General features: G+C 42.6%; 1 protein-coding gene across 8 annotated transcripts in view; it reads left to right on the forward strand.

Moving 5' to 3' along the window:
- The window catches only part of SLC18A1 (solute carrier family 18 member A1), a 70,000-nt gene extending 52,850 nt beyond the window's left edge, over positions 1–17,150 (forward strand). For 6 of the 8 annotated variants that reach the window (XM_069574053.1, XM_069574055.1, XM_069574052.1 and 3 more), the window contains 6 exons: positions 10,047–10,125; positions 11,081–11,132; positions 13,636–13,699; positions 13,979–14,098; positions 14,320–14,453; positions 15,722–17,150. In XM_069574053.1, the coding sequence (XP_069430154.1) occupies positions 10,047–10,125; positions 11,081–11,132; positions 13,636–13,699; positions 13,979–14,098; positions 14,320–14,453; positions 15,722–15,835 (563 nt within the window). In that variant the 3' untranslated portion in view covers positions 15,836–17,150. The remainder of the gene's footprint in view (positions 1–10,046; positions 10,126–11,080; positions 11,133–13,635; positions 13,700–13,978; positions 14,099–14,319; positions 14,454–15,721) is intronic. The other 2 variants (XM_069574058.1, XM_069574059.1) reach the window with 1 other exon arrangement.
- The last annotated feature ends 1,487 nt before the right edge of the window (positions 17,151–18,637 follow it).

Here is an 18,637-nt window from a genome sequence, read left to right on the forward strand (position 1 = left end):
TCCTGTGTATTCCCGCTTATTTAATTTTTTAGTTGTAGTTTCTGTGTGTAATGTGTTTGTTTAACTATGTCTTGTATAAGGAATGTCTGTAATCTGTTTAATAGAGAATGAATGTAAAAATTGCTTGAACTGCTTAGAAATATAGGCAGGGTCATTGTCTGTTTTTATAGAATTAGGTGTTCTCATTATTGCAAAGTAAGGTAACAGATGGGTTATAACATGTCATGTAGTTTCACCTTGGAGAGGTGTGGCCCATATAAAAGAAGAATTTGTATCAATTGAGACAAGTAAGAAGGAAGAGGAAGAAAGTTCAGGGCAATGAGTTACATCCATTTGACATAAGATTCTCTTTCATTTGTCATAAACCTTTCATTTTATTTTATTTTTTATTTTTACTTTACTTTACTTTACAATACTGTATTGGTTTTGCCATACATTGACATGAATCCACCACGGGTGTACATGCGTTCCCAAACATGAACCCCCCTCCCACCTCCCTCCCCATAACATCTCTCTGGGTCATCACCGTGCACCAGCCCCAAGCATGCTGTATCCTGCATCGGACATAGACTGGCGATTTGATTCTTACATGATAGTATACATGTTACAATGTCATAAACCTTTTTTATATTTTTGTATTCATCATTTTATTTGCCACTTCTTATATCTTTTTATTAAAAGCATATATCTTACTTTTCTTTAGCCACTATGAAGTGTCTTGTATATTAGCATTTTATAGATTGGTGAATATATTTATTATATATTATATTATATATTTTTTCTATATAATATATATTTATATATATATTTATTAATAGTCTAAAATCTCTTTAGTTTTCCTGTAAGAAAAACTTTTTGTAAGAGGAAGTTAGTGTTCAGTAATTAATGTTTCAAAATCTTACTTTATTTGGAAATGACCTAGCTATTTAATAAACTTTTATCATTTAGTTTAGTACAATTCTAGAAATTTAAGTTACCCCAATCCTAAGAGATTATTTTAGATAGACTTTTAAAAATATGATTGTTTTTAATAGAGTTTATCTAAAAGTTTTCATCTCATTTATATGTTTATATAAATATAGTTACTTTTTTGTTGACAAATTTAGTTTTACCTTAAACCTAGGCATAATAAAAGTATTATACAATGTTGATGACTTAAGACATGTCTTAATTAGATTGGCAAATAATTATATTTAAATTATATTTATATTTAAATACACATTATATTTAATACTGAATATTTTTTCAGTTTATGTGAACTTGAATTTAAATAGAGCTCATTAACTTCATATGATCCAAAAACAAGGACATACATTGAGACATACATAATTTTAGATAGACAGGCAGACATAGTTTTCTGCTTGAAATTTAAAATATCTTTTTGATATATATATATATATATTTTTTTTTTTCCTGAGTTCCACCGATTTGTTTACGGCTGGAGTCCCAGACAGAGTGGGCTGTGTATCCCAAGGACATAATAAGAGTTAACTTTAGGTTTTTTCTTAGGCCTGTTTTTGTTTCCCAGGCAGAATTGGAGCTCCAAAAAAAGTATTTTAACAAGTTAACCTTTTCCTAACTGCACGTGTAAGAAGAACCGGTTTTGCAGTTTCCAAAAAGATTTTATTTTAATCAGTTTTTTCTGGATTATAAAAAATATCATGGCCATTCAGTGTCAAAAATATCATTTCTCCTTTTTGTAGTTATAGTATATTATTAACGATATATGCATGAGGCAATTGCTGTCACATTGGAAGTAAAGTCTTGGCTGCAAAATTTTGACAAATAGTAAATGGCAACCTACTCCAGTATTCTTGCCTGGAGAATTTCATGGACGGAGGAGCCTGGTGGGCTACCGTGCACGGGGTCGCAAAGAGTCGGACACGACTAAGCGACTTCACTTACTCACTTACTTACTTAGGACTGTTAAGCATAGCTTGAGATAACACAGTCTATTGAAATCTTTTATGAGGCCCTATGTGATTAGGGAAAGGGAAAGAGAAAGTGAATCTCTCTCAGTCTAAAGGGTGTAAAGGTATATTAAAAAAGGTATATTAAGAAAGCAATCTTGTAAATCAGTAATAATAGTGTGACAGTTTTGAGGAATAGTAGTAGGTGATGGGATCCCTGGTTGTAAGCACCCATAAGTTTTATAGATGCATTAACTTTTATAAGGTCTGTTAAGAGATGCCATTTCTTTTTTATAACAAAAATAGGAGAGTTCCAAGGAGAGCAAGATTCCTCAATATGTTTTAATTCTAATTGTGTGCCTCTAAGTTCTTTAGCAGCCTGTAATTTTTCTTTCATAAGGGGCCATTGCTCTGTCCAAATAGGCTCATCATTTTTCCAAGTTATTTTAATAATTGCTTTGTTTGTTAAATGAGCAGTGGCCCTTAGGAAAAATGTGGAATGTATATCTGAATTTGCCATTGTATAAGTCCCTTCTTATTAGATTAAGGGGTGCATCTATCACATAAGGTCTTAATGTTGCAGGCTGGCCTTTTGGTCCTTCATATGGGTAGATTTGAACATTTTGATAAATTTCTTGTACTTTGGTTTGAGAATTCCTGCAATTTGGCAAGAGATTTTTTTGTATAGGCCAGAATTTGGGCCATAAGTGTTTGGAAATTATAGTAATATTAATATTAGATCCGGTGTCGAGGAGACCAGAAAATTTTTTATCATTAACTTTGATATTTATATTTGGTTGGGCATATTCAGATACCAATGATGTCCATAAGGATTGTTTTTGATCTGTACTGCCAAATCTGCTTGTCCGTATATTATTAGAGGAGTTAATAGAAATGTAAGGTAAAAGAAGTAATTGAGCAATTTTGTCTCCCTTTTTGAATTGTCATAGAATCTGAGATGACATCATAATTTGAATCTCTCCTTTATAATTTGAATCAATTATTCCAGGATGAACAGTAATTCCTTTAGAAGTCAAACTAGATTGGCCAAGTAAAAGACCGAAGGTTTGCGGGAGCAGGGGTCCAAAAAGTCCGGTAGGTATTTTAGAAGGGACTGCTTCAGGGTAAAGGAAAAAAATCACTTAAGGCTGGTATATCAATGGCAGTACCGTCAGATCTTGAGGGCTTAAAGGAAAAGATAGAATTTGCCCCTGGTTTTTTTTGAAGGGGACCTGGGGGTTCCCCTGCTTGGAGTTTCCTGGAATAGGTTTTCTTTCAATATCAAATTTAGATTTACAATCTTTGGCCCAATGCATTCCTCTATGGCAGCGAGGGCAGATTCTTGGAAGTTTTTTATTAGCCGTCTTAGGACAGTCCCCTTTTAAATGGTTTTTATCTCCACATGTAAAGCATCCTTTATTTCCCTTTATAAAGGCAGCAGCCATTGTCTCAGCTAGCATTTGCATCTTTTGAGTTTCTGATCCAAGATTGCCACAAGCCTTCAAATAATCAATAATTGTCCCAGTCTCACGAATTGGAGCGATAGCTTTTTGACATTCCTGATTTGCATTCTCATAAGCAAGTAATTTCTCTAGCTGTTTTTTTTTTTTTGGTTTCTTCTCCAATTACAGTATGGGAAATAACAATTTCTAATCTAGTTAAAAAATCAGCATAATTTTCATTAGGTCCTTGTAATATTTTAGTGTAGCTACCTATAGGCTCTTCTTGAGGAGTAATTCAATCCCAGGCTTCAAGGACCACTGTTTTTAATTATTCATGCAATAAGGGAGGGCATTGTATTTGAGCTTCTATGGTATCAACTTGTCTGGCATCAGTTAACATTTCAAAAGTAATTTGGTTTTGGGGAGTGCCAGCTCGAGCATTCTTGTTAGCATGATCTCTGGCTATGTCGTAAACCACATTGTCCATTGAAGATATTCTCCTGGTTTAAGGTGAGCTTTTATTAAAGTTCACCAATCATAGGGAATAAAGTTTCCAATAGAAGATGCCACAACATTTAGAAGCTCTTTAGTAAAAGGCAAATGTGGGCCATACATAGTTACAGCCTTTTTCATTTGTTGCGTGTAAAAAAGATTAATACCATCATATTGAGGTATTATGTGCCCTTGAGCCTCAGGATTTCTTCAAACTGGAAAGATGGAGAAACCATCAGTGTCAGAAACTTGTGATTGCAAAGCCAGTAATTCAGAGAGCCTCTGTTGTGGAGGAGAGAGAGTAAGTGCTAATTTTTTTTGCAAATATGAGTCTGTGATAAGGACTTATCATTATTATCTAAAAAAGTATTGCTGGTTTTGGTGTCAAAAGTGTCTCAAGAGAGTCATTGTTGGAATCATTAGGTTCTAGCAAAGGAGAGACTTTTGGATTTGTGCCTGCTGGCAGAGAAGGAGCACTTGGAGCAGCTGGGGCAGGGCTTGTAGGAAAATTTTGAAATATTTTATGTTGTTTTAATTGGGCATTTTGTAAAGTTTTATCATTTAATTTATATTCATGTAATAAGTGTTCTGTCTGTTGTTGAATATTGGGAGGGCTAGAATTTACCTTGAAATGGCAGAATTACAGCTTTAATGAGAGCCCATAGGGGCCAGAAATCAATTGGAATATTTTATCCTTGCCTGGCAGCTCATTCAACATTTTCTTTGACCGAGTGCCAAATTTCTAAATCAAAACTACCTTTATAAGGGAGCCAAGGGTTACACTCAACCATTGTTTGAAAGCAAGCCTCTATTCATTGGCACGAAACCAAAAGTCCCTGAGCTGTAAACAAATGGTGAAGTAAAGTAGAGAAATAATGGGGCTTTCCAGCCATTTGACCCGTGACTTAGTACTTACCGACATCAATAGGTCTCTTGAGTCACTCTGTCAGAAATGCCAGATATACCAGAGTCCCTGTTCTGGGGGCCACTTGTTGGGGTCCTTTAATGGACCGGGAACTGGTGGTCGGAGTCGACGATAAGAAAGTGAAAGAGAGCTGGAGGGAGGGGGAGAGAGAGAGAGAAAGAAAGAAAGAAAGACACGGGGACCCAAGCTCTGAGGGAGCAAAGGTGCTTTAATGATCTTTCTGTGAGTACATATAGGCTGTTGTACAAGAAATTTCTTTCCACAATGATAAAGATCAGCAACCGTTAGCAAGGGAACGAGGGATTAATAATGGTCACCAGGCCAGGAGACCATCCATATCTCAAGAAAGAGGATCGAGACTAAGCACTTTTGTTGTAAAGAGAATGTTTACTGAAGGAGATTCAAGCCTGTCTCACATAATGACCTCAGTCCTGGGAGCAGCTTGCTGTTCCACTGATAAGGAACAGAGGACTTATGAGAAACAGCACATAGGAATCCTCCTGTTGAGCACTCCCTGATACCTATGCTCTCAGCCTCTTCTCTGAACACTTCTTTCATCTTCTTGCCCTAAGACCTAAATGTTTTCTGAGAACACCATTTTCCCACACTCCCATTGATGGAAGTTCTGGGGCTTCCCTGGTGGTTTAGATGGTAAAGAATCCACCTGAAAAGCAGGAAACCCAGGAAGATCCCCTGAAGAAGGGAATGGCAAACCCTCTCCAGTATTCTTGCCTGGAGAATCCCATGGACAGAGGAGACTGGTGGGTTACAGTCCATGGGGTCACAAATCATCAGACAAGACTGAGTGACTAAGCACGTGCACACGTGCACACACACACACACACACACACACACACATTCCTTCAGACTTGGCTTTCTTTTGCTGCTTCTAAGTCATTTCTTCCTCATTTTCCTTCAACCCTGATTCCCAGGGACTTCCCTGGTGGTCCAATAGTTAAGACTTTGTGCTTCTAAAGCCATAGGGCAGAGGTTAGATAGATCCCTGGTCAGGGAACCAAGATCCCAATGGTTCATGCTGCCTGGTACAGCCTTGAAGAAAAAAAGACCCTAATTCCATTGAAGATCATGTCATCAGATTGTACCAACCCACCCCTCTTCATTGCAATTATCTATTGATCCCTGAGGTATCCCTTCTCTTTCATTAAATCCACCAACACCTGGTTCATATTCTTTTCACCTTTACTCCTGTCACCACTATTGATGACTTTAGTATCCAGGTGGATAACTCTACCAACATCTCAGCCTATTCCTTAATCTACTTTCTTGCAATGATCTTCTCTCCACCATAACCGATCAAATGTTTCTGTAATATGGACCTTGAAATCAACATTAATTGAAACATCTCTGAAATGTCAAGTCCAGGTTATCACTGTCTGTATTCCCTGCTCAGGTCTTCTAATCAGTATCAGTCCAGTTGCTCAGTCGTGTCCGACTCTTTGTGACACCATGGACTACAGCACACCAGGCCTCCCTGTCCATCACCAACTCCAGGAGTTTACTCAAACTCATGTCCATTGAGTCGGTGATGCCATCCAACCATCTCATCCTGTCATCTCCTTCTCCTCCTGCCTTCAATCTTTCCCAGCATCAGGGTCTTTTCAGATGAATCAGCTCTTTGCATCAGGTGGCCAAAGTATTGGAGTTTCAGCTTCAACACCAGTCCTTCCAATGAACATTTAGGACTGATTTTGTTTAGGATGGACTGGTTGGATCTCCTTGCAGTCCAAGGGACTCTCAAGAGACTTTTCCAATACCACCAGGGTGTTAGGTCTTCTAATATCCTTATATTAACACATTTTGGCTACAGTGAGATCAGCAGTCTATTCAGTTCTTTCTCTGTTTACATCACTACTCGTGTGTTCATTTCTTTCTTTATTGGTTGTGAGGCATGTGGGATCTTAGTTCTCCAGCTAGGGATTGAACTCATATCCTCGGCATCAGAAACATAGAGTCTTAATCTCCAGATCACCAGAGAAGTCCCTGCCCTTCTTTCTTTACTCAGTTTGGAGTTCATATGATGAATCTGCATCCATCATTAATGTCACTCCTTTGAAAGCATTGTTAATGCCTTTGCCCCATCTGCTCTTCCTCTGAGATTGTCACATGAGAAGCCTTAAGTCTCGTTAAGTCTATCTGGTTGCCCACTCCTTGCCTGCACCTGAGCAGTGAAATGGGGCTATAGAAAACACATACTTGGCTATTGGTCTCACCTTGTATTGATGGCCATAAATCTAAAATTAAAAAAAAAAAAGAAATGAAAAAAATTTTAAAAAGGACAAGCAAAAAAAAAAAAAAAAAAGGCCATGAATCTAAAGTGGACTCTCACACTATCACATTTAAAATAATCTTTCTTTTAAGTCCCTAGCTTCATTCTTCCTACTTTCTGAAAGGACTGGCTTACACTATCCCATTCAAACCTCCTCCACATTCTCATCCCTTCGCCTCATCATTTTCAACTCCTAGTCATTCACTGAGGAAATAGAAGCAACAAAAAGGGACCTTGCATGTTCTCGTCACTAGATGTACTTGGACCTGTGTGCACATCTAGGGCCTTCTCTGTATGGTTGAAATGTTCCAACTCCTTCAGGGGCCAAACTTCTTTTTTATTTTCTTTCCTTTTCTTTTCCTTTCCCGTCTGGATCCCATCTTCTCTCATCTATTTAACTGGCTACTATCACCTTTGCAATCACCTCATCTTTTGTTAACCTTTAAAGGAAGGAGTCCCTGAACGCTCAGACCATAGATGCGTGTTCTCTCTCTGATCTTTCATGGGTCACCCCAGCCATTCCCCTGGCTTTAAGAGTTGAATTGGTAGGGACTTCCTTGGTGGTCCAGTGGCTGAGGCTCCACCCCGCCAATGCAGGCGGCCCAGGTTTGATCCCTGGTCAGGTGGCTTCCCAGGTGGCGCTAGTGGTAAAGAATTTGCCTGCCAGTGCAGGAGATATAAGAGACTCGGGTTAGATTCCTGGGTTGGGTAGATCCCCTGTAGAAGGAAATAGCAACCCACTCTAGGATTCTTAGGGCTTCCCTGGTAGCTCAGAGGTTAAAGCGTCTGCCTGCAATGTGGGAGACCAGGGTTCGATCTCTGGGTTGGGAAGATCCCCTGGAGAAAGAAATGGCAACCCACTCCAGTACTCTTGCCTGGAAAATCTCATGGATGGAGGAGCCTGGTAGGCTACAGTCCATGGGGTTGCAAATAGTCGGACACGACTGAGCGACTTCACTTTCACTAGTATTCTTGCCTGGAAAATTCCACGGATAGAGGACCCTGAAGGGCTATGGTCCATGGGGTTGCAAAGAGTCCAACACAACTGAGTACACATACACAGACACAGGGAACTAGATCCCACAAGCTGCAGCTAAAGGCAGTGCACACTGCAGCGGAGATTTCCCATGACGAAACTAAGACCCAGCACAGAGAAATAAATAGGTATTAAAAAATTAAAAAGAAAACAAATTCATAAGCCAATTAGTTGAACCCTTTTGTTTTTCTTTAGGATCTCTCTTCAGAACTCTAGACTTGTCCATTCAATAAGCCTTCTGATTTGCATTAGGTATTTTCTTGCTAAAAAAACCTGTTTCGGTTATTCAGTTCTCAGTTTAAATACTACCTCCTCAAAGGAGTCTTCCCTAACCCCCTGAATCTAAGTTATCCCTTATTCCTGGTCACTCTTCCTTATCACCACTTTAAACTTTCTTCACTGTCGAAGTCATCTTTTTTCATTTATTTATTTACTTGTTTATTGTCTATCTCCCTCCCTTGGAATGTAAGCTCCATGGAGGCTAGGATTTTGTCTATTTTATTCACTCTTCTAATCCTGGTTCCTGGAATACCTGTTACATAGTAAAATCTCATTAAAAATACTGAAAAAATGAAAGAAAAAATAAGACTCAGAGAGGGTAAATTTCCCATGGTCACAGAGTGGTTAAGCTACAGTCTTCCCAGCAGCAAAGCCCATGATCCAGTGTGCTTGACTCTGTTTTCACAAAAAACTATGGGACAAGGGCTTCAGTTTACAATATTCTTTTACATACATTTATTAATATTTAATTTGCTTCTTCATGTAATCTGGTGTGATAGAATCACAGCTTTGTGTTTACTAGATGTAGAAACCAAAGATCAGAAAGGTTTAGTAACTTATTCAAAGTCACCATCAGAGGGAATTCCCTGGCAGTCCAGTGCTGGACCAGAACTCCATGCTTCCACTGCAGAGGGCATGGGTTCAGTCCCTGGTTGGGGAACTAAGTTTCTGCAAGCTGTGTGGTGCGGCCAAAAATAAAAGGCACTGTCAGAGCAATAGAAGAGCAGGTAAATAATAAGGTAGAAATTTTACTTCCCAGGAAGTATGTACTGTATGTCTTTCTCTAAAGCTCATGCTCTTATGCTGATAATCACGGGTATTTTATACATGAGAATGGCTCAGCAAAGTCTTTCATCAGGAAGTCTAAGAGGGGAGCTGGAGGGGGACGTGACGTTAAATGTGTTTGTTTAGTCACTAGGTTGGTTTGACTCTGCGACCCTATGGACTGCAGCATGCCAGTCTTCCCTGTCCTTCACTGTTTCCCAGAGTTTACTCAAACTCATCTCCATTGAGTTGGTGGTGCCATCCAACTGTCTCATCCTCTGTCATCCCCTTCTCCTCCTGCCCTCATTCTTTCCCAGTATCAGGGCTTTTTCCAATGAGTCAGTTCTTCACATTAGGTGGCCAAAGCATTGGAAATTCAGCATCAGTACTTCCAATGAATATTCAGGGGTTTGATTCCCTTTAGGATTGATTGGTTTGATCTCCCTACAGTCCAAGGGACTCTCAAGAGTCTTCTCCAGTACCACAATTTGATAGCATCAATTCTTCAATGCTCAGCCTTCCTTATGGTCCAGCTCTCACATCTGTACATGACTACTGAAAAAACCTTAGCTTTGACTATATGGACCTTCGTCAGCAAAGTGATGTCTGTGCTTTTGAATACCCGAAGTTTGTCATAGTGTTTCTTCCAAGGAGCAAGTGTCTTTTAATTTCCTGGATGAAGTCACTGTCTGCAGTGATTTTGGAGCCCAAGAAAATCTAAACAAAGCCCTGCCCTTGAGGACAGCAGAGGCGTGGGAGCCCTATGTCATCTGCTCTGGGTTTGCACAAGGATCTCTAACCCACAAAACAGTGGTTTGGGATCCTTGAAGGTAATGGGGAAACTACACTGTCTTGTAAGACCCAGGGTGTTTCAGAGTAGCCTAAGGTGAGGACCTGTGTCTTTCTGCAGGTCTAGCCTTCTTGCCTGCCAGTGTGTCCTACCTCATTGGCACCAGCCTCTTTGGCGTGCTGGCCAACAAGATGGGTCGGTATGTAGCCTGGGGATCTGGGAAAATTCAGATGGGAGAGTCTTCTGAGGTGTTCCCTGCACCTGGGATGATGGATGATAGCTTGTCTGAGGTTGAAAATTTAGAACAAGTACTGGCAGATGCTTGTTCTAAGGGTGGGAATGGATAGCTGGTGAGGGCAGTATAGAGAAAGGATTGGTTCTGAGCTTGTTGTTATGGAAGATGCGGTGAATATATGAGGGGCAACCTTTACTTTCCAGATGTTATTGTCCAGTTGAAGAGGTAAAATAAACTTCACAGAGAACAGGTATGGAGAAAACAGTACCCAGAGGCCGTTGTTGTCAAACTGTTATCCATGGAGCCCCAGGGAACTCTCCAGAGGCCACCAAGTGTAAAAAGGGTTGGGGGCTAAGAGGTATAAGTCTGAATTTCTTTCCTCCAACTACAGTGAGAACAGGTTTAATTTTACCTTTGGAGTGTGATGTAAAGATTTGAAAAGTAATTTAAAAAGCCATTTCCATAGGAAATCAGAGAAGGAAGGAAGTTTGGTATGTTTTGTGGTTTTTGAGATGGACCCTGAAGACCAGATAGAATATGTATTGATGAGAGGTATAGGCTGAGTTAAGCAACAGCAACATTAAGTTAGAGCATTATTCCCAAGGGGAAAGGACCTTCTGAGTCAACTGATTCCTCTTCTAAGGGAAGGAGGACCATGCCCCATTGCTCCTTGTCTGCTTCTACTCTGGGAAGAGGTGTGGAGCCAGGGAAGGGAAGAGGGGTGAATAAGGGGCTGGGGAAGGGCTGACCTGAGTATAAACTGGTCCTGTAGAGATGTGTTTATCTTCTCGCATCCCAAAGGGTTCCTGCAATTAGGGACAGTAGGACTGGCCAGTGAGTTGGTGATGGGTAGCAACTGGAAGGAATCTCAACCCTTAGCACTGTCTGAAAAATGCTGTTTTTTTTTCTTTTTTTTTAGGTGGCTATGCTCCCTGATTGGGATGTTGGTAGTAGGTACCAGCTTACTTTGTGTAAGTATAATAAGGTCTTTGGGGGAGAGTCAAAGGGTGGGGAGAGTGTCAGACACTTAAAGACAACTTTCCTTTGAAATGAGCAGAGGATTAACTTGGCAAGGACTGTCAGAAAGACTGTTTCTGTGGAATTTAGGTAGGAATTTACCCCTAGGGGAGATGCTACGCCATCCCACTGAAAGGAGGTGGGTAAGGAGAGGGAGAGGGCAGTGGGGGCAGCTGAAGACAGAAATCTGAGCCTTTATGGATGGCCACATGAAGCAATGGGCTTCTCAGGGGGCGCTAGTGGTAAAGAACCTGCCTACCAATGCAGGAGATGAGAGAGATGGGAGTTTGATCCCTGGGTCAGGAAGATCTTCTGGAGGAGGAAGTGGAAACCCATTCCAGTATTCTTGCCTGTAGGATCTCATGGATGGAGGAGCCTGGTGGGCTACAGTCCACAGGGTCACGCAGAGTCGGACATGACTGAAGTGACTTAGGGTGCGTGCACATGAAGGAATACACGTTGGCATCTATTTTTGGGGTCTGTAGAAGGGTGCATTTTATGCCTTTGCTTACATACCTCACAGTGACAGGATCCCAGAAGCCACTAGAGGAACCTGCATTATCTGTGCTTCCATTTCTAACACCAGAGTGTTTGGTAGAGGAAGAAAAAAAGAAGGGCTTTTCTATTTTCAGGAGTCCCCTCCAAGCCCTCTAAACCTACATTTTCTCCTCTCCAGCATGGAGATCAGAAGCACCCTTGCCTCCTAGGCTTGAGGGGGAATGAGATGGCTGCAAAGCCCTGAGTACAGTGCTCAAGAAAGGCAGAGAGTCCTGATCGGGGGGCAGGGTCCAGTCCCAGCTCGGCCATTTGTTGCTTGTGTGACTCTGAGTCCACTACATCACCTCCCTTGGCTCAGCATCCACATCTGTGTAGAGGGGATTCTGCTGCCATCTCGAAGGATTACCCAGACCAAAACTGCAGTGGTGTCTGGCTCACAGGGAGCCCACTGTGAATCTTAACCAGTACTAGTACTAAAGTAGAAATATCCCCATGGGCTTCGCTCGTGGCTCAGTGATAAAGAATCCTCCTGCCAATGCAGGAGACGTGGGTTCGATCCCTGGTCTGGGAAGATCCCATATGCTGTGGAGCAGCTAAGCCCATGTGCCGCAGCTATTGATGCCTGCACGCTTAGAGCCTGTGCTCCACAACGAGAGAAACCTCCACAGTGAGAAGCCCACACACTGCAATGAAGAATAGCCACCGCTCACTGTAATTAGAGAAAAAAAAAAGCGCACGTGGCAGCAGAGACCCAGCACATCAATCGATAAATAAAATTTTAAAAGAAATCATTAAAAAAATTTTAATTTATTCCCAAGACCCTGTTTTTAGCTAGTGACATCTAAATGGTATGTAAAACCTCTCAGGGGTGAGTATGCTAGTGTAGCAGGTGTGGGAGACAAATGCCCAGGGAGGGAGGTAGGACCCAGCAATAGAGGAAAACAAGGCTTCCGTTGGGGATCGGAAGGGTAAGAGAGTGAATGTCACAAGCCGCTGAAGCAGCAACACAAACCACGCCACCTGCCCCTCTAGCTTGTGGGTAATTGGTTGTTGACGACTCTTTGTTTGTCTTCTTGCTCCACTGGCTTCAAGTCAGGGTTTTACTAAAATCTCTGTATGCGTCTCTACTCCTGCCTTGCAAATAGATTCATCTGTACCATTTTTCTAGATTCCACATATATGCATTAATATATAGTATTTGTTTTTCTCTTTCTGGCTTACTTCACTCTGTATGACAGACTCTAGGTCCAGAGACGCAGACGCAGACAGGGCTGGGGATGGGGGGAGGGGAAGGTGGGATGAATTAGGAGATTGGCATTGACATATACACACTACTGTGTGTAAGACAGCTCGCTAGTGAGAAGCTCCTGCATAGCACAGGGAACTCAGCTCTGTGCTCTGTGATGATCTAGAGGGGTGGGATGGTGGGGAGGTGCAAGAGAGAGAGGATGTATGCATGCTTTTGGCTGATTCAGTTCATTGTACGGCAGAATCGAACATAACATTTTAAAGCAAGTATACACCAGTTTAAAAAAAGATATAAAAGAATACCACCACCACCTGTGGATTGAAAAGAGAGGAAACTCCACTCTAGGTATAATGAGGACAGAAGTGTGTGTCTGGGTGGAGGGGGTAGAGGAAAGGGAGGGAGAGTCCATGGGCCATTCACTGCAGTGACTTGAGAGTCAAACCTGAGGTTCACACTTGATCTCACTGCTTATGTTCTGAAACTCGGTGGGAACCCAAATGACACCAGTTTAGATTTCATCGCTGTAAATGGAGATAAAGATTCTTTTTCATCAGAGGTGTAAGAATCAAGATATAACACATGCGACACATAGTACCTGGTTGATAAATGCGTTTCATAGGGAAACCCTTTGTTTTTGTGCTGTCCTACCTGACACGCCAGCCCCTGCCCCCACCGGATTCCTGATAATTCTTCCTCCTTTCCTCCTGCAGGTTCCTCTGGCTCATGATATTTTTGGTCTCGTTGGTCCCAATGCAGGGCTTGGCATTTCCATAGGTAAGAAGTACTCTTAAAGGAGACCGGAAGCCCCTGAATGTTGGCTTAGGGTCAGATCAGAGGGGGTACATGGAAAGGCAGGGGGGATAGGAGAGCAGCCGGCAGGGGTGTCGAGAGACAGGTTCATGACTCCTGGTGGGAATGGGTGTCAGTGAAGAGGGAGGAGAGACAGCAGGCAGAGACAGTGGAGTAAAGCGGGAGGGGAGGAAGGGGATGTTACAGACAGGGAGGGGGCTGTGTGTAGGACTGACGGCCGTGCCCTGCTTGCTGTGACCACAGGCATGGTGGATTCCTCTATGATGCCCATCATGGGACACTTGGTGGACCTGCGCCATGCCCCGGTCTATGGCAGTGTCTATGCCATCGCTGATGTGGCTTTTTGCATGGGCTTTGCAATAGGTATGTTGGCAGAGAGACAGGGGAACACCAGGACCTGGTAACCCAAATCTCCCTTTATGGACTGTTTACCTGCTGGAAGTGGAGCCAGGAGGCTGGTCTTCCTAGGGTTCTGAGATATTTGGCCCTGGGGCATCCTCTGGGTCACCTTTGGCCCCTAGCATGGTGTCCTTCAAGCGGTTAAGAATCAATAGATGCTTGCAGATTTGCTTTATTCCTTACAGGTCCGTCCACCGGGGGTGCCATCGTGCGGGCCATTGGCTTCCCCTGGCTCATGGTCATCATTGGGGTCACGAACATCCTCTACGCTCCCCTCTGCTACTACTTGAGGAGCCCCCCTGCCAAGGAGGAGAAGCTCGTAAGGGGCTCTAACTACTGCTGAAGAAATACTTTGTTTCTTTCATGTCTCTCTCGTTCCTTTGAATTCTGTGCTTCTTTTTTTATATATCTGTTTTTATTTATTTATTTACTGTGCTAGGTCTTAGTTGTGGCATGCGGGACCTTAGTTGTGGCATGTGGAATCCAGTTCCATGACCAGGGATTAAACCCAGGCCCCCAGCTTTGGAAGCACTGAGTCTTAACACTGGGCCACCTGGGAAATCCCTATCTCGTGCTCCTATTTCCTCCCTCTTTGGTAGGCTCTCGGCTCCGTCATGTTTTCTGATTCCCCTTTCATCTCTCTCTTTCCTTTGTCCCCTTCCTTCCTTCTTCCTTCTCTACACAACCACTCTCTCTCTTACACTGGTCAGTTAGAAAGGGTCCTAAGTACAGAAGGAAAATGGAGGCTTGTAATGCGTTGGGGTCAAGGACCATCAAAGGCATCATGTACTTGCGGTGCTTATAGCAAAGTGTGAATTGCCAAATCACGCCCGCAGCATGGACAGAATCCCACTGGGCACATTCATGCATTCATTCATTCACTCACATCCATCATTATCCCTACCAGGTCTTTTCCTAAAGTACCAATAGCCCAGGGGAGAGAACCACAACAGATTATTTTAGTTAATAGACGCTTTCTTCTTACTGCAACAGGAGCACCTTGAGGGTCTGGGTGGGTTGGGGGCAGATGTGTGTGCTGCATGCTAAGTCACTTCAGTCATGTCTGAATCTTTGCAACCCATGGTCTGTAGCCTGCCAGGCTCCTCTGTCCATGGGATTCTCCAGGCAAGAATACTGGAGTGTGTTGCCATCCCCTCCTCCAGGGGATCTTCCTGACCCAAGGATTGAACCCGTGTCTCTTACATCTCCTGCATTGGCAGGCGGGTTCTTTATCACTAATGCCACCTGGTAAGCCCAAGGGTGTGGATGTGGAGGCTGCTTAAAGGAACAGAAAAAGACAGGAAAGTCCGATGAGGGGCGATGCCCATTTCAGCTGGCTCCCAGCTATAGCCTGTGCTACTGCTATTAGGATTCAATGAAAAGCTTATCACATGATTGTCCTAACCAGCATGACTCCACCTGGTGCTTTGGGTGGACTGTGCACGTATATGAAGCAGAACGAGGGTCCTTTTCTGGTTCCTTGAGTCTTTTCTGAGCAGCCCTAGACTTGGACGAGCTAGTTTGGGAGGGGGAAGGGGAAGCTGGTGAGAGACGGGCAGTGATTTCTCTTCCTGCTTCTTGCTGCAGGCAGTTCTGAGCCAGGACTGCCCCATGGAGACCCGGATGTATGCAGCCAAGAAGCACACAAGGCAGTTTCCTCTGGGAGAGGACAGCGATGAGGAGCCTGGCTGTGAGGAGTAGCTGCAGAAACCAGCCCCTGGACCTCGTCATGTGAAGCTCAGACTTCAGTGACCACTTTGTTCCTGGACCTAGATCATGACGGACTGTTCAATAAGCTTCACTTCTATCTCCCCTGGTGTCTCCTTTCCTCCCCTCCCATGGGTGCTGCCCCCAGGTTCTCTCCTCTCCTGTGTCACTCACAGCTCTCTCTCTAAGCTTTGATGCCTCAGCTGGTCCACCTGTGGTGGGAGGACAGAGTGCTGTTTCTTCCTCGGCTTCTGTAAGGCTGTGATGGGTTCTGCAAGGAGTGACTCATTTCATGGAGGCGGCAGTGAGCACTGTGTTCCCTGAAACCAGCGGGGTGGCTGACAAACCTCATTTCATCTGTTATCTGATTTTCTCTGGCAACTTCCCAACAGTCTATAATAGAGTTCTGTTCTCTGTTCCTCGACGTGGTCTTCCCTGAGTTTCCCTAGATGAGTTAAAGTGTCCTCAACCCTGTACTGCTGCTACATGGCCAGCTTGGGACATCCTTTGGGTGTTTGTTTTCTAAGCTGAGTGTTTTCTCTGTGGCCAGACCTACAGCTGCTGAAATGAGTCTGTCTTCAGTGACAGGAGGGCTCCTATATTCCTCATTACCAAGGGGAACTGGAAAAAATCTGCTTCTCTTATGCATGAGTTACTGACATTCTCATGATGTCCCCTGTGGGCTTTTTCTTCCTTACCTTAAATTTCTTAGATTCTGAGAAATAAATAGGAGAGAAAATGCAATTTCATGGGAAGAAGTAAAGCAGCTGTGCTGAAATCCCTTCCAGTTGTGGGTTTCCTAACACAAGGGTTATAATGAGGCATTGTTCACATTTGCTAATGACTAAATTATTCCCTAATGCAGACATGGCAAACTTTTATAGCATAGGAGAGTGTGGATGGAAATATAGTAGGTCCTATAAATATTTTGACATATAGCAAAAAATTTTTTGAAATAGTTGCTAAAACAAGATTTCAAAGAGATGGGAGACACAGCAGTTACCTTCAAGTAGCTTCCTATCCCTTCAGGCAAACTGGATATATGCGTGCATGCTCAGTTGCTCAATTGTGCTCAACTCTTTGCAACCCCATGGACTGAAGCCCGCAAGGCTCCTCGATCCTTGGGATTGCCTAAGCAAGAATACTAGAGCGGGTTGCCTTTTCTCCACCACAGGATCCTCCTCACCCAGGGATCAAACCCACATCTCTTGTGTCTGTCTCCTGCATTGGCAGGCAGACTCTTTGCCACTAGTGCCACTTGGGAAGCTACAGAGTGGGTATACACCAAATAAAAATATCAGTGCTGCAAGTTTGTATATACTCTATATTCCAGAATAAAGAGGCAGGGATGCTCATGTTCTGGGTGGGGAATAATGGTGGAGATGAAGGCAGAGGCAGGAATGGAAAGACCCACAGGCACAGACTTGGGGTTCCTGGATGTTAGATTGGGGGTGGTCAGACGTTACTCTGGAATGACGCCTGGCTCTGATGATGGAACTCCTCTGCAAGAGTTTGGTGGGTTTAGTGCAAGCCCTGAATCATCAGAACACACTCTAGCTGAACCTCAATGAATTCATACCACTTGGATAATGGGTATGTGATTTATGGATGTGTTTTTAGGGACTTGGCATTAACTAGACTTACTTGATTTGCAAAACACTACTTATATCATCATACTTATATCACCATTTAGTCAGGATAATATTATCTCAGATTTTGAAGGAGCTCAAAGATAAGATTAGGAAATAATTTGTCAAAATATGCAATCGGAGACTGCAAATTTAGACTGAGTGTGTGGCTACTGTGACTCTTATACAAGGTGAGAGTGGAACAGGGTAGGGTGTGGAGGCATCAGGGGCACTGATGGCGGTGTGCGCGGGCATGTGTGCTAAGTCGCTTCAGTCGCGTCCGACTCTGTGACCTCATGGACTGTAGCCCACCAGGCTCCTCCGTCCGTGGGATTCTCCAGCCAAGAATACTGAAGTGGGTTGCCATGCCCTCCTCCAGGGGATGTTCCAGACCCAGGGGTCAAACTCAGGTCTCCTGCTTTGCAAGCAGATTCTTTATCATCTGAGCCACCAGGGAAGCATGACAATAATACGCTGCTGATTCTCACATCCACAAGGAGGACAATTTATAATAAAGGACAGGCTTGTTACAGAAATTGTTCACGCATTAAAGAAAAAGGAAGAAAAATAAATAAATAAGAAGAAAAAAAAAAGAAATAAGAAGAGTTTTTAAAGGAGTAATCCATCTTTAACTTGCCAGTTAACATTTAGCAATTTAAAACACATTTAAGGAAAAACAATGGATGCAATTTAGTCAGGCTTTCAAATAATGTTGAAAACAGTCAACGCCAAACACTACAAAATAAGTCAGGACACATTTTTTAAAACAATTATAGATCAGAAATAGGTAAAAATATAGCCTATATATGGTAGATTATTTAAAGAAAGAGAATCTTATAAAAATAGAAAATTAATTAGTCTTTATTCATGCTTTTACAAATGATATTAGGAAAAGAATTCATGGTAAACTTTCACATTCACAGGTGACATTAAATTCTTTTAAAAATGAAAATACCAACCTAGCAAAAATAAGCAATAAGAAGCTTCTTTTTGTTTGGTTTTTAGTTTTGGGTGTTTGTGTGTGTGTCTGTGTGTGTGTGTGTGTGTGTGTGTGTGTGTATGTGTGTAAAAGTAGCATAAAGTTTAGATGGCCTCTACCATGGCCAGGTTGAAGAGTCTTATGAAAAGGAGGAGCTGAAGAGGCAGAGACTATAAACATATTTATAGG

The sequence above is a fragment of the Ovis canadensis genome, chromosome 2 (assembly GCF_042477335.2).
Source record: "Ovis canadensis isolate MfBH-ARS-UI-01 breed Bighorn chromosome 2, ARS-UI_OviCan_v2, whole genome shotgun sequence".
In the NCBI taxonomy this organism is placed as follows: Eukaryota; Metazoa; Chordata; class Mammalia; order Artiodactyla; family Bovidae; genus Ovis; species Ovis canadensis.